At 38.0% G+C, this 21,119-nt stretch overlaps 2 protein-coding genes across 3 annotated transcripts in view; one reads left to right on the top strand and one right to left on the bottom strand.

Moving 5' to 3' along the window:
- scyl3 (SCY1-like, kinase-like 3) overlaps positions 1-21,119 on the top strand; it is a 23,045-nt gene continuing 1,926 nt past the window's right edge. The window contains exons 1-13 of the mRNA XM_056481523.1: positions 1-222; positions 625-817; positions 3,279-3,464; positions 5,212-5,325; positions 5,460-5,516; positions 5,847-5,949; positions 6,366-6,477; positions 8,654-8,731; positions 8,809-8,948; positions 9,033-9,220; positions 9,403-9,574; positions 11,502-11,669; positions 13,271-14,037. Of these exons, the coding sequence (XP_056337498.1) occupies positions 653-817; positions 3,279-3,464; positions 5,212-5,325; positions 5,460-5,516; positions 5,847-5,949; positions 6,366-6,477; positions 8,654-8,731; positions 8,809-8,948; positions 9,033-9,220; positions 9,403-9,574; positions 11,502-11,669; positions 13,271-14,037 (2,250 nt within the window). The 5' untranslated portion in view covers positions 1-222; positions 625-652. The remainder of the gene's footprint in view (positions 223-624; positions 818-3,278; positions 3,465-5,211; positions 5,326-5,459; positions 5,517-5,846; positions 5,950-6,365; positions 6,478-8,653; positions 8,732-8,808; positions 8,949-9,032; positions 9,221-9,402; positions 9,575-11,501; positions 11,670-13,270; positions 14,038-21,119) is intronic.
- Positions 16,594-21,119, bottom strand: part of firrm (fignl1 interacting regulator of recombination and mitosis) — a 25,090-nt gene continuing 20,564 nt past the window's right edge. Inside the window, exons 26-27 of one of the 2 annotated variants that reach the window (XR_008839585.1) lie at positions 20,524-20,833; positions 16,594-17,344 (exon numbers count right to left, since the gene is read on the bottom strand). The gene's annotated coding sequence lies outside the window, so the exon portion shown is untranslated. The remainder of the gene's footprint in view (positions 17,345-20,523; positions 20,834-21,119) is intronic. The other variant, XR_008839586.1, reaches the window with a different exon arrangement.

Genomic DNA, 21,119 nt, shown 5'->3' with positions numbered 1-21,119 from the left:
TTACCATTTGCCAACAGGAAGTTGTTTCTCGTGCCATTTTTGATCTTGTCTGTCACAAATCAATTGGTTCGTCGGCGAGAACATGAATTCAAAGTGTTTGTCCGCTTGGCCGAAGTTAAAGTAGAGCAAACGCGGAGAGTTTTTGCAATCATGGTGTCTGCGGGAAAAGAAAACGGTTATTCGTAGGCAATTCGTTTCCTGCGAGGTGAATCCGACATACAGGTACACTGTTCGCTGTACAGCTGTCATGTATAGGCATTAGATCCGCACACAAGATAAACATAACAACGAGGACAATTAAAATGCGAAACGAGTCCTGTGTATGAAGAAGAGCTTGTCCAGATTAATTCTATAAGTGGTCACTGTATTAAAATGCTCTTTTAAAAAACTGACATGTTTGGAAAACTCATATCAGCCATATGCTAATAATTGCCAGTAATCTTTCTCCAAGTTGGAACATTGAATGTAAATAATAAAAACTTGTGCTACTTTTTTAACATCTTGCATGCTGCTTTTAATTGCATGTTACTGAATGCATTCAAACTTTAAAAGATGAAAAGTCTTGGTTGTTGCGTTGTCATGTTATTGTGGTGCTGATGTTCATTCTGATGTGTTCCCTGACAGTGTGATAGGCAGACGATACCAGCTCAGGATGGGTGCCGAGAGCAGTGCCCTGCCAAGCTGTGTGCTAGAGGAGCCGCTGCTGACGCTGCCCTCTGGTCTCACCATGTTCTCTGCCCTCCTCCGGGATGGCAAGCCTGCCTCTGTGTTTGTGCATAAGCAAGACAATGAAGATAAAGTCAATAAAGCTGCTAAGGTATAAGTGAAACATTGAGTATCCTAATCACTGGCATGCATTTGTCAAAAGTTAGTAGAGACTTAATTATTACCTCACACATCATGTGTGGGAGGTAATGTACAGTGTTTTCCTCGTTTTAGAGTAAGGGCATGGGATAATAAAAAAGGATTTTATATTATTTATAAAATAATTTATTGATTACACTTTATTTTGTTGGTCCATTTGTTGAATTTAAGTTACCCTGCATCTACATGCCAACTAATTCTCATGAGATTATAAGTAGACTGTTAGGTTGGGGTTAATGTAAGTTGACATGTACTTGCAAAGTTTCTTATAGTCTGTTATAGCAGTATCAGCAGATATTAAGCAGACAGTCTACTAATACTCAAATGGACCATTAAAATAACGTGTTACTCATTTATTTATTATGTTATTATTAAGTATATAATGTGTGCATTGGTTGTTGACATGATATTGCATTTTTTTTACTGTCGCACATTACAAATATTTATATAATTAATATTGACATCATTTAAAATGTTGTAAATTGTTAAACATTTCTTGACTTCCTTGCACCTCCTCTTATAAAACCTGCTGTGTTGTTAAATTTTTGAGCCAAATCTCAAAACTGTTGTATGGTGTGACTCTTAAGCAGAGATGCCCAAACTATGGCCAGCGGGCCAAAGTTGGCCCATGGTAACCTTTTAATTGGCCCACTATCCCATCTAAGACGTGTTTAGAGATTGCCATTTCAAATTTAATGTAACCTTTAATTTGTTTGTTTTATTGTTAAGCTACAAAAGAGCTATCTGAAATTAAATGTTTCAATTTAAATGCTGTAAATCAGATTTAGTTTAAAATGTACATACGTCGGCACCAATGGCGTGGTGGTGGTGTCGGCACATGCACTCCAGTGCTCACGCGACCCGGGTTCGATTCTGCCTCGGGGTCCTGTGCCGATCCTTCCCCTCTCTCTGCTCCCCATGCTTTCCTGCCAATGTTCTACTGTCCTGTCCATTAAAAGGTGAAAACCCCTATTAAAAAGTTATACTGCATTAGTTAACATAACTAGAAGTAATGTTTACTTTTTATTTTTTATATTATGAAAGGAATTAGGAAGTGATTCATGGCAAATTAAATGTAAATAGTTTGGTATATTTATCTTCGGCTCATAGATATCAATGATATTTGGTTTTTGGCCCTCATACGAAAAAGTTTGGGCACCCCTGGTCTTAAACATAATTCATTAAATTACAATTCTTATAAATTAAAAAGAAAATCATAAAAATTCATTGATAAATGCATCAAGTGGCTATTTTAGTAAATGGTAATTATTATTGTCATCCATATTTCTATTCAATTCATCTTTATTTCTATAGCTTTTTTACAATGTAGATTGTGTCAAAGCAGCTTAACATTCTTTAAAACATAGAACTTCATACATTTTGTCACTGAAAATCATGTCCTCTGAAGTGACACTATATGCAAATCTTTCTGGCAGTTCCACAGAAAACTTTAATTAGTTGAAGGATTCCATTTCAAAATCATGTGACTGAAACCCTCTGTGTAGCCGTGCTTCTCAACCACGTTCCTAGAGGACCACCAGCTCTGCACGTTTTTCCATGTCTCCTTAACCAAAGTGTGACAGACAAAGGAGACATCCAAAACATGCGGTGTTGGTGGTCCTGCAGGAACGTGGTTGAGGAACACTGATGTAGCCCATAAGTGCACTTGTTAATTTTTTTGGAACCACTATAAATTTAAGTTTTGTTGGCCTTTGGTGTAACACCCCTATTTATTAAAAATGTCCAACAAGGTAAAAAAAAATATTCATAATCTCATATAAAATAAATAGCATTATAAGTGTTAAGATAAGTGTCCAGAGGGTTAATATTAAGATAAATCACACACTATTTGTATATTATTAATTAAGAGTTGTTTTTCTTAAGTTTTGCAGTCACACCATAGGACATTTTATAGTACAGTTCAGTAAACATAATAAAAACTGTAAAAGAATGGATGATGAAATTAGTGATGCCTTATATTTTCTCAAACAGACTTTAAACAACATAAATATATAAAAAAATCTTCTTAAGCAGTGTTTTACAAGAAAAGCTTTTTTTTTTACCTCCTACATGTCAAGCACAGTTCCCTTTACTGTAAAACACATTTTACTGGACTGTCCTGAAGACTTTTTTATGAAATAATCTCTTTTAAGGACATTTTTAACATTGAAACCAGGACAAATTTTAGAATTTCTGTCAAGTATTAACACTAAAAATCTTATTTAATTTCTACATTCAATTCTTTCTTGTTTTTAACTGTATATTTATTAATGGAATGTTCGTGCCATGAAAATAGCCTTGGTTGCTGGCATGTAATATATATATTTTTTAATTTAATGTCATTCCTACATGTCAACTACCCATATGTAATGTCATGTGAAGGTGAGTAACCTGATTTTAATCTTCCCTTGCAGCATTTGAAGACATTAAGGCATCCGTGTCTTCTTCGCTTTCTGTCATGTTCAGTGCAGGATGGAGGCATACACTTAGTGACAGAGCCAGTTCAACCATTAAAACGGCTGCTAGACAATCTTTCTGCTGAGGAGATCTGTGCAGGCCTCTATGACCTGCTGCAAGCACTAGTCTTTCTACATGACAGGGTGAGAGTTACAACTTTCCAGCATTTGTTATGCTTAAAAGGCATATAGACGTCCAAACATAGACATCTTGGCTAAAACGAGGCTTAATTTGAGCTGTCAGTGAAAATCTAATAGATGTCTAACTAGTCCTAAAATCGACTAGTCATCAAATAGACTGGAGCAAATGACTACATGTGAAGTCTATATGATGACTAGTCTATTGTTAGACTTCTATTAGATTCTCACTGACTGCTCAAAGTAGACTGTTTGGACGTCGTCTACTGTATTAGACATCTTTTAAACAAAAAATTGCTTTGGTTGGGTTATTGCTGTTGCATGCAAAATTGATAATATTCACAGCAAAGTTCATTTATTCATTCAGTTTTTAAAGCGAAAAACAATCAGAAACACCTTTCCACTGATAGACCAATAAGAAACCTCCCATTTTCAAAACAAGCTGCTTAGTCACATTAGATTAGTGGTTCTTAATTCCGGTCCTCAGGCCACCCCCCGTCCCCCCACCAGTTCGCACAGGCTCACCAATGTTGAACAATAGAAGACTGGAAAAACGTTGCCTGTCTCCAATTCTGCTGCGACATTCTGATGGTGGCGTCAACAACATGAAAGCATGGATCCATCCTGCCTTGTATTAACAATTCAGGCTGGTGGTGTAATGGTGTGGGGGATGTTTTCTTGGCACACTTTGGGCCCATTAGTACCAATTGAGCATAGTGTCAACAGAATACACAGCCTTCCTGAGTATTGTTCCTGAGTATTGTTGTTCATCCCTTTATGACCACAGTGTACCCATCTTCTGATGGCTACTTCCAGCAGGATAACATGCCCTGTCAAAAAGCGCGAATCATCTCAGACTGGTTTCTTGAACATGACAATGAGTTCACTGTACTCAAATGATCTCCACAGTCACCAGATCCCAATCCAATAGATCACCTTTGAGATGTGGTGGAACGGGAGATTCACATAATGGATACACAGTCGACAAATCTGCAGCAATTGCATGATGCTATCATCACAATATGAACTAAAATCTCTGCGGAATATTTCCTGTACCTTGTTGAATTTGTGCCATGAAGGATTAAGGCAGTTAGTTATGCCAAAATGGGGTCCAACCCAGTACTAGTAAGGTGTACGTAATAAATGAGCGGCCAGTGTATGTGCTTTCAATAACAATATAAATTTCAAGAATAAATAATTTAAAATAGTAATGATATGATATTTTGAGTAATTGACCTAGCCATGTAAAAATATTTATTTTCTTTGCATAATAAACTATCATTTCCATACAGAATAGCTCTATTGGCATCAACTTAACATTGTGTAAGCATCAGTTTCATGTGTCAGAACAAGAATGTTGGAAATGTGTGTCCACGTCACCATTTGACATTTACATAAAAATATAAATCTTAAGAAGTCAGGAAAGATTCATTACAAGCTGTTAATTGGCACAAAAGTGGTTAATGCATTAAAATTCTTACGTAGAGCCCAGGGGTCACCAATCTCGGTCCTGGAGGGCCGGTGTCCCTCCAGGGTTTAGCTCCAACTTGCCTCAACACACCTGCCTGGATGTTTTAAATACACCTAGTAAGACCTTGATTAGCTTGATCAGGTGTGTTTGATTAGGGTTGGAGCTAAAATCTGCAGGACACCGGCCCTCCAGGAACAAGTTTGGTGACCACTGGTATAGCCTATGGTATTTAATTAAACACAGGCATAATATACTCATTTTTCTTTTTTCTGCGTCTTTTAGGGCAAATCAAGTCACAACAATGTGTGCATATCCTCAGTTTTCGTCAGTGAAGATGGTCATTGGAAGCTTGGTGGGATGGAGACTGTCTGCAAGTTTTCAGAGGCAACTCCAGAGGTAGAAATCCTGTTTACTCCTGGGTTCTCAAATGCTTTTTCCAAAAGATTTTTAAAGGGAATTTGTGTTAAAAATTAGACAAAGTTGACTACAGTAACTCTGTGTTGTGTAAATAATTTATTTATTTTCTCCAGTTTCTTAATAGTATCCAGAACGTAAGAGAAAATGGTGCCATTCCTCCTGAGGAGAAGGTAAGAACTATATAAAACAAATACAATTTTAACTCTTTTCAACTACTAATAATAAAGCACTCCATATCAGTATATTAGGATGCTTTCTGAAGCATCATGTCACACTGAAGACTGTTGTTATGGATCCTGAATAATTCATGTAAATGTAATGACACACAAGAGATGACTGACTTTTTGCTGTATTTGAATCAAGTAAATGTCTCCTTGTTGCATCATAATCCAGTTTGTTGCCATAAGGTCTGGGACAAAATTGCAGGCTGACAGCAATCCTGATCATTCTGACTCAGTAATGTAATGTGTTTTTTTTTATATAATATTAATTATTTGTAGCTTGAAGGATTCAAAACTCTTCCCGAAAAGCATGCCCACTCCCGAGACGCTTTTTCATTTGGGGTGATGGTGGAGACCCTTCTTCCACTGCTGACGGGACATGGTTAGTAACACTCCTAATTCACCAGATGCATTTAAAGCAGGCTGAGTGTCTCAGATTCATCATGTTGTTGCAGCTGCTAAGCCTTTACTGCTCAGACATTGTGACATAGTTGTTAATGGACTAACAACTATGTTTTAAAAACAATTTAGCATGCCAGAGGCTCTTTAAAGATGGGTTTTCCATTCTATAATGCCCTCATGTTCAAAGAACAAATTGATCCACTTGAGCAATGCAATGATGATGATGCAATGGTTTGGCATGTATTTTGGAGCAGAGTTTTACTAAAAACATGTGCGCTGTTTTTTTTACTTTCTTTTAGTCTCACATACTAAATTGTAATGTTTTTCCATTCCCTCCTTTTATTTGGTCATGTCTGCTCCCATCTTTGTAACCTTCACCCGAACGTTCTGTCTCAGTCTCAGATGATTTGTTGGTGAGTCTAAAGAACATGCTGCAGGCCAGCCTGTTGACCCCTGACCACAAGTCTCGTCCATCTCTTAGCACTCTGCTGACTCACAACTTCTTCAGGTTTGCTCTTCAAAAATATGCTATTAAATATGTATGCATTATTGTTGTTCATTGAAAGGTGTCCTTTGAAAATCAACTTTGAACTGAAAATTCTGCTTTGCCATAATGGTATTCATACGTTTGAAATTGTAATGAAGTTTCAATGTATTACTTTTTAACAGTTAATTTTGGCCAAATAAATGGAGACAATTTACAGTGCATCCCGAAAGTATTCGTAGCGCTTTACCTTTTCCACATATTTTCATGTTTATAGCCTTATTTCAAAATGGATTAAATTCATTTATTTCCTCAATTCTACACACAATAATGACAATGTGAAAAAAAAAATTCTGAAATTGTTGCAAATTTATTTGTACATAAGTATTCACAGCCTTTGCTTAATACTTTGTTAATGCACCTTTGGCAGCAATTACATCCTCAAGTCTTTTTGAATATGATGCCACAAGCTTGGCACACCTGTCTTTGGGAATTTTTGGCCATTCCTCTTTGCAGTACCTCTCAAGCTCTATCAGGTTGGATGGGAAGCGGCGGTGTACAGCCATTTTCAGATCTCTCCAAAGATGTTCAATAGGATTTAGGTCTGGGCTCTGGCTGGGACACTCAAGGACATTCGTCAAGTTCACTCCATTGATATTTTGGCAGTGTGCTTTAGGTCATTGTCCTGCTGGAAGATGAACCGTCACCCTAGTCCAGGGTCAAGAGCACTCTGAAGCAGGATTTCATTCAGGATGTCTCTGTACATTGCTGCATTCATCTTTCCCTCTATCCTGACTAGTTTTCCAGTCCCTGCTGCTAAAAAACATCCCCACAGCATGATGCTGCCACCACCATGCTTCACTGTAGGGCTGGTATTAGCCTGGTGATGAGCGGTGCCTGGTTTTCTCCAAACATAATGCCTGGTATTCACTCCAAAGAGTTCAGTTTTAGTCTCATCAGACCGGAGAATTTAGTTTCTTATGGTCTGAGAGTCCTTCAGATGCCTTTTGGCAAATTCCTGGCGTGGAGTGGCTTCCGTCTTGCCACTCTACCATACAGGCCTGATTGGTGGATTGCTGCAAGATGGTTGTCCTTCTGTAAGGTTCTCCTCTCTCCACAGAAGAACGCTGGAGCACAGACAGAGTGACCATCGGGTTATTGATCACCTCCCTGACTAAAGTCCTTCTCCCCCGATCACTCATCTTGGATGGCCGGCCAGCTCTAGGAAGAGTCCTGGTGGTTCCAAACATTTTCCACTTATGGATGATGGAGGCCACTGTGCTCATTGGAGCACTACGGACAATTCCTTTGTCTTCATGCTTGGTTTGTGCTTTGACATGCACTGTCAACCCTGGGACCTTATTTAGACAGCCTTTTCAAATCATCTCCAATCAACTGAATTTACCACAGGTGAACTCCAATTAAGCTGCTGAAACATCTCAAGAATGATCAGTGGAAACAGAATGTACCTGAGCTCAATTTAGAGCTTCACGGCAAAGGCTGTGAATACTTCTGTACATGTGATTTTTCAGGTTTTTTAATTTAACACATTTTAACAATTTCAAAAAATCTTTTTTTTTCAGATTGTCATTATGGGGTATTGTGTGTAGAATATTGAGGAAATAAATAAATTTAATCCATTATGGAATAAGGCTGTAACATAAAAAATGTGGAAAAAGTAAAGCACTATCAATACTTTCCTGATGTACTGTATGTTAATGATAGTTGATTGTTACACTTCATTTTGATGGTCCTCTTTGTTGAGTATAGGCATGTGCACGCAATATATATATATATATATATATATATATATATATATATATATATATATATATATATATATATATATATATAGTTTAGGTTGTCTGTTCACTTTATCCATGGCATTTACTTCTGAACTGTTACGGTGCATGCCTATAAGTAACTTTTCAACTATATGTCAACCAATTCTCACAGGACTCTCGGTAGACATTTAGGCTGGTGTTAATATATTAAAATAACATGCACTTGCAAAGTTACTTGCAGCCAGTAGATGGTCTGTTGCGGGACCATCAAAATGAAGTGTTAGCTGATATTAAACCAGACAGTCCTCTTACACACTAATGACAGCTACTTGACATGCAAAGTTGCAAGCAAATTAATATTAGTAGTATATGATTAGGATGATTTGTAAATATTTAAAATAATTAAATTCTTACAGAAATGACTTCTTAGATATCATGAATTTTCTGAAGAGTCTGACCCTCAAAAACGAGGAGGAGAAGAATGAATTCTTCAAGTAAGTCTCCCCCTCAAATGCACTATTTTATTACTCTGGAAGTGTGACGTGGACTAAATAGCTGCTTGTCTCTGCAGGTTTCTCTTGGACCGGGTACAGAACCTCCCAGAGGAGTTAATTGCTACACGTCTGGCTTCTAAACTGCTCAATTCTTTGGTTTTTGCTGAGCCCATGGCTGTAAAAAGCTTTCTTCCTCACCTTTTGCGGCCCAAGCAAGGTAGAAGCAGCCAGTAAAGATCCTTAAAGTTTACCCAGGTGTGAATAGTAGTTTGATGCAAAGTGTTTGTTTTGTGATGTACAGACTCGAGTGTGAGCGCTGGGGAGGAGTGTCTCCTGTCTTTGTCTCTGTACCGGAGATATGTGGTTCCTCATCTCCTTAAGCTCTACAAGGTGAACGAGGAGCATGTCAGGATTGTGCTTCTCTCCCACATTCACGTCTACGCTGAATTCTTTCCTCATGAAGAACTCAAAAAACAGATTCTTCCTCAGGTAACTCGACTGCTTGGTAATCTTTCGATAATGGGTGAATAAATGTGACAATTCATTGTCCTGTGGTAACCCCTGATAAAGAAGGCAAATACGCCAGAGTGAAAGTGATTGAATCCCGGATGTTTTTACGTTGATACTATATTTCCACTGTGATAGTGATTTCTCACACTCTTGTCATGCAGGTTTTGTTGGGAATGCGAGACACAAATGACTCTCTTGTTGCAATGACACTACAGAGCTTGGCTGTGCTCGTCCCTTTGCTCGGTGCACAAGTGGTTGTTGGTGGAGAAAGAACCAAAGTTTTTAAACGGACCACACCAAACTTCACCAAGTCCACCGAAGTCACTCCAGAGAGTAAGACATGTCTGCTAATGCACTTATATTAACATGCTAATCAAAACATGCACACCTTCTCTGTGTTTTGCTAAAGGAGATCACTTATTTACTTTAAATGCACCTGTATTTTGGCAGGTTTAGCCATTCTTTTCTTCCTATTGTAAAAATCATTCAGGCTGCAAGAGCTGACTGAGAAATTGCACAATTTCTGTAGCACCGTGGTGCTGCGAGACACGACGTCATTCCACTGAATGTCCACACATGTAGAGGAATGAAAATAAAGCCCTATAGCCAGATTACTGTAGATCAGTAAAGACTTGCTGATGGTCCCTTTTCACAAGACTGTTATGACTCATATAACGGTCATCATAATCTTAAACCCTGACATTTTTGAATATTTCGATTTTTTTTTTTTTTTTTTTTTTTTTTTTTTTTTTTTTTTTTTTTTTTATTATTATTATTATTTTTATTTATTTATTTATTTATTTTTATAAACGTATGAACATTTATATGCATTTATTAATGCATTAAATCATTTTGTGTCAAATTACAAAAAACTAATTACTGCTTATGCGAGGTGTTTCTAATAGAGCTGATATATATATTTTTTTTTTATATAATAATTTTTTTCGGGGTGTTCACCTTTAATTGATAGGACAGTAGAGAGTATTGACAGGAAAGTGTGGGGAGCAGAGAGAGGGGAAGGATTGGCTTAGGACTACGAGGCGAGAATCGAACTCGGGTCACCGTGAGCACCGCAGTGCATATGTCAAAGCACTAACCCCTACACCACTGGCGCCGGCTATTGGGCTGATTTGACGTTATTTTCTCCTCTGGCTGCCATCATCAGTCTCAGTTTTTTTTTTTTTTTTTTTTTTTTCGAGGAATCGCGGAATTGTTCTTTTATTATTTCAGCAAATAGGATTGTAATAAATTTTGTAATTATTTATAAATAAAATAATAAATTATTTGTTGTGCTTTCCCATTCACTGCGCTTTAAGTTTACCCAACCATGACGCTTTCCGCTACTGAGAAACCCAGAAATGTGAAAAGGGTCTTTGCTTTAGTTAAATTGAAACGCTTGAGATGAACAGTTGGTCAGATTGATCGTTTTGACGACACTGCTGTGTCAGTAGTTTGTACATAAATGACATCCATTCATAGTCTTTTCATAAACTTAAACCTAAAATGAAATAAAAAATTGTGATGAATGACATTGATTACAACAATATACCTGTCAAAGGGATAGTTCACCTAAAATGACCTCATTGTTTATACTTCCTTGTGTCGTCTTTTAAACACAAAAGAGGATATTTTGAAGAAGATTTTGGTTGCTGGCATCCATCAACTTGCATAGTAGAAAAACAAATACTATACGTGTCAATGGGTGTTACCTACCCTCATTTTTCTAAATATCAAAAGATTGTGTTCAACAGAAGAAACTCAATTAGGTTTTGAACCAGTGCAGTGAGTAAATGATGACAATTTTCAGTTTTTGTGTGAACTTTTCCTTTAATATTTTAGGTTAATATTTACTATTTGGCAACTGTGGTGCAGCGGTTAGCACTGTTGCCTTACAGCAAAATGGTCACTGGTTCGAGCCCCGGCTGAGCCAGTTGATATTTTTGTGTGGAGTTTGCATGATCTCTCTGTGTTGGTGTGGGTTTCCTCCGGGTTTCCTAGTGTATGTGTGTATGTCCTGGTCCTCCAGATTTGGGGTTGAGCGTTGGGCTAACAACCCACCTCATAAAAACTAGATGTTACGAAACACCAATATAGTGCGGCTTAATATCAACTTGGATAAACAAATGGCCCTGGAAGAAGTAATTTAATTACTATTTAAACACTTTAAAGTTGCATTAAAGTGTTCAAAAAACTTCTGAGCGCTAATGTACTTGTATATGCACATTTATAATGTAACTTTTTTTTTTTGTCTTCTCTGAAGCATCACCTGTGCATATCGTTGGGTCATCACATCCACATATCTCACAACCGCCAAAGGTCCTGAATCTGTTCTCCAAAGGCTCAGAGGACCAAAAGGTGGTTCTAGACAATATGTACGCCTTCCAAGCAGCTGAAAAGACCACATCTGAGCACATTTCAGAAAGGACGGGTATGTCAAAAAACATAGTTCTCTACTGCTTCATCTCTTTGTGAAGTTTATTTATGAACTAGTTTTGAGAGGATCACATGATTGACCATGACTGGACCCTCATTAACTATCACATGATTCTCCATTCTCCCAAGTCACTATAAACAACCAAAGTCTTCCTATCACACTTCTCTTTGTCTTGAAGAATCCCTCCTTCCTCCCCTTCTTTCTAGATTGAATGGCATGGCAGCCCAGTGGTCAGCACTGTTGTGTCACAGCTAGAACATCGACTGGCCTAGTAAAGATTAGAACCAGTGAAGTTTCTGTGTGGATTTTACATGCTCGCGTGGGTTTTCCCTGGGTTCCTCCCACTGACCAAAGACAAGTAAATCAGTGCTTCCCACAGGTTTGAAATATACTTGCGGTGGGAGCCGGATTGAAACACACCATTTACTCATACATGCGACAAACAAAAATAATGTGATTTCTCTAACTTTTATGCTGTTTAGGAGCCATGTGCACTCATTGACAGGCTGCTCTCTCTCCCTTTCTAAAGTTGCTTTATTGGCATGACATTTATAATGTCATGCCAATAAAGCATAATATAGTACAGTATTGCCAAAGCATTTTAGACATGTATGAAGTATGTAATATATTAGCATCATTAAATTGATAAAATATAGCAAATGAGAAATAACAGAAAATAGGAATAAAATAGACATTATTGCTAAAAATTATGATAATTACAAGAATAATAAGTGTAGATTATTTAAATTAGTCGATTAGCCATTTCTAATGGTGTACAAAAATTTTGCAGCCAGTATATTTTGTTCTCTCCGAGTATATAGTAAAGTTTATCTGAGTCGTTTATTCACTGATTAATCATTTAATGTTTCTCTTGTGGCTGTGTGAGAAGGAAATGCAAAAACTCATACAAATAACGGCGACTTTAGAAAGCGAAAGTAAAACCCAATTCCCGGGCATTTTAGGAGATTCAGAAACTACGGTCGGATGCATTTTGGTGCAAAAGGCGCGTCTCTGTGTGTCTGCAGAGCACGTGAGATTGTGCGAGTGTTGACAGTTCTCGCGCACAGAGAACCAGCAGTAGGAAACGTGCAGAGCGAGAGAAGATTTTCCACTGGTAATCGATTACGAATGTTTGGCTTTCTTGGATGGATAAAAAAAAAAAAAGAGTAAAAGGATGATGATAATAATAGTATTATTCATGTGTCACCACCAAATATACTTGGGCGGCCATTAATATACCTGGGTGGCCCACTCAGGTAAAGTCTATGTGTGGAAAGCACTGTAAATTGACTAAACCAAATCGGCACCATAGTCAAGTTCTTAGCCAACATTATTTTTCCCTCATAAAGCAATTCACCATTAGCCACAAATAAGCAGGGGAGTTCTTGAGATCTACCTGAACTCAATCTCCCCTCTCACCCTACAAATGGGAGAGAGTCCAGAGCTTGAGGATCTCATGAGCTCAGGGCTCTCTCCCGGGACAGCATGCCAAACACGCTTTATAATCAATCATCAGCTAAGTGTGAACTCTTGAATGTGTCTTTAAATAGAAAGAATTTATGTGCAACTCTTTCTAAATCAAGTGTTCTCTCCAGTATTTAGCAGCGAGATGTCCTTCCCTTTAAATGGGTACAGAATGGGCACACAAGCTGAGCAGAGCAGGAAAAGTAACGGAGAGGTGAGACCTGATGAAGACTGGCCTAACTGGAGTGACACGGAGGAGACGGAGAAAGACAAGAGTCATTCAGTCCAGATCAGCATTCAGTCAGTGGACATCCCAGATCAGAGAAACTCCACTATACAAGCTCACAAAGAGGATGATGGTGAGGAACCCTGGGATGATTTTGAGGACTCTGAAGTGACCTCGGACCAGTCGCCCTTCACTCATTTGCCAGTCTCTGTACCAAAGATGTCATCAGAAAGCACTGCATTATCACTGTCTGAACATAGCGCTGGACCTCTAAGGCCATCAGAAGCACTCAGATTGAACCCTAGCATGAAAAGCGCTTCAGATCACAACCATATGTCCTCATGGGACACTGGCTGGAACCAGGAAGCGAACGCCCTCAAACCCAACAAAACAAGCTTATCATCAGAGGCCAAGCCAAAAAGCACAATCAGAAGCCCTGCAGCTGGAAGTCTCGGCGAGGAGTTCACCATCGCGGTGAAGAAGAAGCTTGAACCAGACCCAGAACTAGACTTCTTTGCAGACATGATCCCAGATATAAAGCTGTCTTCCTCATCTCTTCTGCTCCCTGTGGAGAGCTCAGCCAGTGAAGACGTCATGGGACACTTAACATCAGATCCATCCATAGATACACTGAGCCTCACTGCCAAGTTTGCTGCAGCTGAAATGACTGAGGTAAGTTGAACTGTGTTATTCAGCATCGATTTAAAGGTATAGTTCACCCACAAGTGAACATTCCAGGGTTTCCATTGTCTGAAAAAAACTTTTAATGACCTAAAAGCTTGATTGTCATGAGCTATAATGAATAGAAAAACAGGCAGCTGTTGTGTTGAGCAGTCCATCAAGAATTTTGTTTCTGCAATCAATAAATTTAACACCAATTTTTTTTTTAATTACACCAATTTAAAGCTTGTAATTATTTTTTAAACTGCTGTAGATTTTGGCCAGCCAGGACATCGTTTAAATTCCTGCTGCACCATCTGCATTGTTTTATATTAAACTACAGTGTATTCAGATATAGTAAGAGCTCATCTGCATAGGCAAAAAATGTGATTTAAAAAGAAGGTATAGCAAAAAAAATACATTGATAAATTAATTTATTCATTTTTCTTCGGCTTAGTCCCTTTATTCATCAGGGGTCGCCACCGCAGAATGAACCACCAACTTATCCAGCATATGTTTTACACAGTGGATGCCATTCCAGCTGCAACCCAGTACTGGGAAACATTTTGATAATGGGAAGTCGAATTTAAAATGACAAATCCCCGATATTCCATAAAATGAACTATATAAAATTCCATGACTTTGAAATGTCTGAATTAGACTTTTTACCCTGACATTCTGTCATCATTAACTCACATTTCACTTGTTCAAAAAAAAGAAAAATATTTTTAAAAATTCATTGACATTAGGGTTGGGCAATTTGGTCTAAAATCAAAATCTCGAAAACATTTTAACTCCATTAAGATTAACGAACGATCATTTAATTTATTTATTTTGTTTTTGCCTTTCATACTTCACTGACAAGTTTTGTACAGTAAATACGCTCGCATATTTCAAGTGAGAGATTTTTAAATGTAGGGTGCATTGTTTGATTCTAAAAGAATTGAAGTAAACACACACACACTATCTATTATCTATGATTCTTTATTGAACATCAACACTAAACAAATGAATGTGATGTGTAGTTAGAGAGGTGCGTGGGTATGTGAAGGCTGCGCCGGACCGTATGCGTGCGCCTGGCAGAAGTATAATGTCAGAATAGTATAGCAAGTATAAATCATAAAATAAGTATAAATTAACCTTAACATATCGGCGTCACAGGACTCCACAGTTGGTAGGGAAAGTAATTGAAAAAATTTACCTTGAAAATTGATTAACGGATCTGAATGTCGATTAATAGGATCTGTAATTTCCGATTAATTACCTAGCCCTAATTGATGTCCACAGTAATAAATTTTTTCCTACAATGGGTCCACAAAGTCAATGGATCCCAGCAACCAGCATTCTTCAAAATTTCTTATATTGTGAAAAGAAAATCATAAAGGTTTAAAACAAAGTCCCTTCAAGGTGAGTCATTTCACTTTTCGGCCATCTTTGAAACACCTCTCAGGCAGTATGCTTGGGCATTCTGTCTGAATGGGGAAACATCAAATTAGGAATCATCAATAAAATGAAACAACAACTGTCCCTTTAGTTTCATTTCTAAACATCCAAATCACTCAAAATCTGCAGAAACTCACGTCTGGTCCAAGCCCCTCCCCCGTAGTATTGTCAGTCTATAGCGATCGATGATTGGCTCCTGTACTAAAAGGCAGGGCTTTATTCACCATTACACTTTTCTCCATTTAAAAAGATTACTAGTGACATGTCTTGTGTATTCTATAGTTTTTGTTTAAAACCAGATAAGGAAGAGGTTAGTTTTAAGGATGAGGTTAGTTTTATTTCTGGGTGAGCTCTTCCTTTAAGCAGGGATGCTCAACCCTGTTCCTGGAGATCTAGCTTAGATCCAGTTTAGCTCTAACCCTGATCAAACACAGCTAAACCAACTAAGTAGGATCTGAAGGAGCGCTTGGTAATTAGAGACAGGAGTGTTTGATCAACGTTACAGCTAAACTGCAGGAAGATAAATCTCCAGGAACAGGATTGGGCACCCTTGCCCTAGACCTTAAGGTGAAGTCAGACTTATTGCTGTTCAGTGAAAAACAAAAAAAAGAATTAAACATTAGCCTTTACATGGGCACAGGCACGGTGGCTAAGTGGTTAGCACTGTCACCTGGAATAGTTGGCGGTTCATTCCGCTGTGACGACCCCTGATAAATAAGGGACTAAGCCAAAGGAAAATGAATGTATATTTTGTAGAAACCTGCTTGGCTTAAGAGCGATTTCAATGCAAGTGGTGCATCATACAGTATCTCCACAAAATGTGCAATAAGACCTGGTCTCGACTAGAGATGGAACGATTATAGATTTTGGTTGTATGATTATAGTCTGAGAAATAATCACGGTTTCACGATTATTATGCAGTCAATTTCAAAACGCTACTTTTACAACAAAAAAAAATTGCATAAATACTCCTCATATTTTAAGTGTTATTTACTGATGCTCAGTAGCTAATTAATACAGCACAAAATAATAATAAAAACAAACAATAGTCAATTTTTTACTTAAAAATAAGTGAGTTTTTGGCATTTAAACAGTTAATAATTTTACACTGAATATAAATGACAGAACAATGAATGAATGCAGTTTTTCTCAGTCGCTTTGGCACATTTCTCAAATCAGAATTGAAATTTGCAGAACAGTAAGTGCGTTTCTCAAAACAACACACTCAAATAACAAAAGACCATGCATTACCTGCAAAAGCCAGTCTCCTGCTCAAAATCCTTAGTTCATTTCTCAAAATTCAATTCAATTCAATTCACCTTTATTTGTATAGCGCTTATACAATGTAGATTGTGTCAAAGCAGCTTCACATAAAAGGTCACAGTAAATAGGAACAGTGTAGTTCAGTTTGTAGTGTTTAAGTTCAGTTCAGTTTAGCTCAGTTCAGTGTGGTTTAATAATCCCTACTGAGAGTCGAAATATTGAAGAGCAAATCCAACGATGCGCAGCTCTACAGATCCTGAACCATGCAAGCCAGTGGCGACAGCGGAGAGGGAAAAAAAAACTTCACTAAAGGCGGAAGTGAAGAAAAAAAACCTTGAGAGAAACCAGGCTCAGTTGGGCACGACCATTTTAATTTCTCCGCTGGCCAAACGTCTTGTGCAGAGCTGCAGTCTCAGTGGCGGAGGCTGGAAGCTGGCCTCAGCGAAGACTCGTCTGTCTCTGGAGCGTCATAGGAAACAGTCTCATGTTCTCCACTCTTCCATGACCATTGCAGTAGTTGTTCAGGATTCGGCCAGGTCCAGGATATGGAAACCTTGGGATCATCTCGTCGTTGGTCTTGGATCGAATCAGTGACTCTGCATAGTCTGAGGGCCTCGGGAAGAGTATCCCCAGGTGGAAATGGAGAATAAAGAAAATAATTAGCGTAGCTGATGTTCACAGTGTATATCAGCAAGATGCATAACCTGTGTGGAAGCCCCCTAAGTGGTGCACTAGGTGTATACTGAACAGATAGGTCTTTAATCTAGTTTTGAATTGGGAGAGTGTGTCTGAGCCTCGGACGTTATCAGGAAGGCTATTCCAGAGTTTAGGAGCTATAGATGAGAAGGCTCGACCTCCTTTACTCGACTTTGCTATTCTAGGTACTACCAGAAGTCCTGAGTTTTGAGATCTTAAAGAGCGAGTTGGATTGTAGCGAGACAGAAGATTGGTTAGATAAGCAGGAGCTAGATTATTTAGAGCTTTATATGTAAGAAGCAATATTTTAAATTCAATACGAAACTTAACAGGCAGCCAGTGTAAGGAGGATAAAATTGGGGTGATGTGATCAAATTTTCTAGACCTGGTTAGAACTCTGGCAGCTGCATTTTGTACTAATTGAAGTTTGTTAATAGAGGATGCTGGGCAGCCAGCAAACAGTGCATTACAGTAGTCCAGCCTAGAAGTCATAAAAGCATGGACTAGCTTTTCTGCATCTGAGATGGATAGCATACTTCGTAACTTAGCTATATTTCTCAGATGAAAGAAAGCAGTTTTTGTGACATGGGAAATATGATTTTTAAAAGTTAAGTTGCTGTCTAATATGACACCCAGATCTTTTATAGTAGAACTAACGCTAACTTTGTATCCCTCTAATTGTAGGTCGAGTTTTGAGATCTGCTGTGTACAGGATTTAGGCCCAATAAGTAATAATTCTGTTTTGTCTGAGTTTAAGAGAAGATAATTGTTGGTCATCCAGTCTTTAACATCTTTAATACACTCAGTTAGCTTGGACAGATTAGACGTCTCGTCAGGTTTAGTTGAAATATATAATTGAGTATCATCTGCATAGCAGTGAAAGCTGATCCCATGTCTTCTAATAATGTCTCCCAGGGGTAGCATGTATATTGTAAACAGTAAAGGGCCTAAAACTGATCCTTGAGGCACCCCGTATTTTACTGGGCTGATTTGTGAAGGCTGTCCATTTATATTTACAAACTGGTAACGGTCAGATAAGTATGACTTAAACCATTGTAGGGCCTGTCCCTGGACACCTGTAGACTTTAAGCGATTAATAAGGATACCATGGTCAATGGTGTCAAATGCCGCACTAAGATCGAGTAGAACTAATAGCGAGATGCACCCTTGGTCAGCAGCTAAGAGTAAATCGTTGGTTATTTTCACTAATGCAGTTTCTGTACTGTGATGAGCTCTGAAACCTGACTGAAACACTTCAAAAACATTGTTGGTCTGCAGAAAGGAGCATAATTGAGCAGAAACAACTTTTTCTAGTATTTTAGATATAAATGGAAGGTTTGAAATAGGCCTATAATTAGCTAAGTTGCTGGGTTCCAGTTGTGGTTTCTTAATAATAGGTTTAATAACAGCTAACTTGTAGGGATTTGGAACATGGCCTAAAGATAAAGAAGAGTTGATAATGTTAAGAAGAGGTTCTCCTATAACAGGTAGCAATTCTTTCAGTAACTTTGTTGGAATTGGGTCCAATATACACGTAGCTAATTTAGAGCTATTTATAATTTTGTCTAGCTCTTCCTGTTCTATGATTTTAAAGCACTGTAGGTTATTTAGATTCAGAGACGTGTTTACTGGATCTGAAGTATAAGGCGGTGCAGAAAGTTTAATATCTCCTATTTTCTGTCTAAAGCCTTCTATTTTATCACTGAAAAAATTCATGAAGTCATCACTACTAATTTGCGGTGGAACGTTTTGTTCCAAAGATGACCGATTATTTGTTAATGTAGCGATGGTGTTAAATAAGAATCTAGGATTGTTTTGATTATTTTCTATCAGTTTGCGGAGGTGCTCAGCCCTGGCAGATTTTAAAGCCCTCCTATAGCTGGACATACTGTCTTTGTATGCAATTCTAAAGACTTCTAAATTAGTTTTTTTCCATTTACGTTCCAGGGCACGGGCTGCTGTTTTGAGAGCGCGGGTATGACTATTATACCATGGTGTAGTTTTATTCTCTCTAGCCTTTTTTAGTTTGATGGGTGCCACAGTATTTAAAGTGCTAGTAAAGATGGCATCCATACTGCTGGTTACTACATCAAGGTCATTTGCGTTTGCAGGTGCATTTCGAAGTAGAGAAAGATCAGGTAAGTTATTTATAAATTCATCTTTAGTGGATGGAACAATAGTTCTACTAGGACGATATATCGGAGCGGATCTGCTAATTTCAGGTAAACACAGCTTATATAGTAAGAGGTAGTGGTCTGTAATATCATCACTTTGTGGTATAATGTCTACATCAGTGACCTCAATTCCATAAGACAGAATTAGATCTAGTGTATGCTTTAGGCGATGAGTTGGACCAATAACATTTTGCTTTATTCCTAGTGAGACCAGCAAGTCCGTAAACGCGAGCCCTAATGTGTCGTTAGCGTCATCTATGTGGATGTTAAAGTCTCCTACAATTAGTATTTTATCAGTTTTAACTAGTAAGTCAGAGATAAAATCAGAAAACTCTTTTAGAAAATTGACATAGGGTCCTGGAGGTCTATATATGGTGATTAGAGCGAGAGATAACATAGGTTTTTGCATAGTGTTTGGAAGGACAACATTAAGCGCTAGTACTTCAAAGGAGCTAAACATAAGTCCGTTTCTCTGATTAACATTAAGAATATCACTAAAGATTGACGCGACTCCACCACCACGACCAGTTTGACGAGCCTCATGTTTATATAAGAATCCTGGAGGAGTTGCCTCATTTAAACTAATATAGTCATTTTGTTTCAGCCAGGTTTCAGTAAGACAGAGTGCATTAAGATTGTTATCTGTTATTATTTCATTTATGATAAGTGCTTTAGGTGCTAGTGACCTGATGTTTAGGAGACCAAGCTTCATGAAATTTGTATTTTCACTTTTTAGTGTTTTTTCTGGTTTAATTCTTAATAGATTATTTTTGGAGCACACAGTACGTTTGTTTCTTGATCTAATAATACGAGGAACAGACACAGTCTCTATGTGGTTAGTTAGGTATGCATTACTGTTATTTATGTGGGACGAATAGGAGTCTGTGTGGCTAAAATGTGAATTTTGTGAATTTTTACTTACTAGTCAGATAGAGCGAAGTATTCTGGTGATGTTGTCCGACAGGAGTTCAGCTCCAGCTCGACTGGGGTGCAGCCCATCAGCGCGGAAAAGCCTAGGACGCTCCCAGAAAAGATTCCAGTTATTGGCAAAGAGCAATTTCTGTTCTTCACACCATGTTAATAGCCATTCATTCAGAGCAAAAAGTCTACTGAACCTTTCATTTCCTCGGCGGTAGGTAGGAAGCGGTCCAGAAACGATGATCTGCGTGGCGGGCGAAAACTACATTTCTGTGTCAATGAATGTGTCATTGTCGTCAGAATGACGAGTCCTGCTGTCATTGTGTACAGATAAGACAGTCAAATCACTTAGTCATTTTGTCAATATAACAGTGTGTTCTAGAGGGCTGTTCTGATGTAAACTATGGCTAATTTTATTTACTTATTTAGTTTTTGCTGTTTGTACTGTAATTTGTTGACAGATCATGACATTTATACAGAAATAAAAAGACAGCACTGCATAGCACAAAGAAAAAACAATCAAAAGTAGAAATGTGAACAGGAATCTCCTTTCAGATGCACCTTTATTGGAAAAATGTACCAATTGTAGACAGATTTAGA

Source organism: Danio aesculapii, chromosome 20, assembly GCF_903798145.1.
Source record: "Danio aesculapii chromosome 20, fDanAes4.1, whole genome shotgun sequence".
Taxonomy (NCBI): domain Eukaryota; kingdom Metazoa; phylum Chordata; class Actinopteri; order Cypriniformes; family Danionidae; genus Danio; species Danio aesculapii.
Note: the sequence above shows the minus strand (reverse complement) of the source record. Positions and strands in the feature narration are given on the sequence as shown.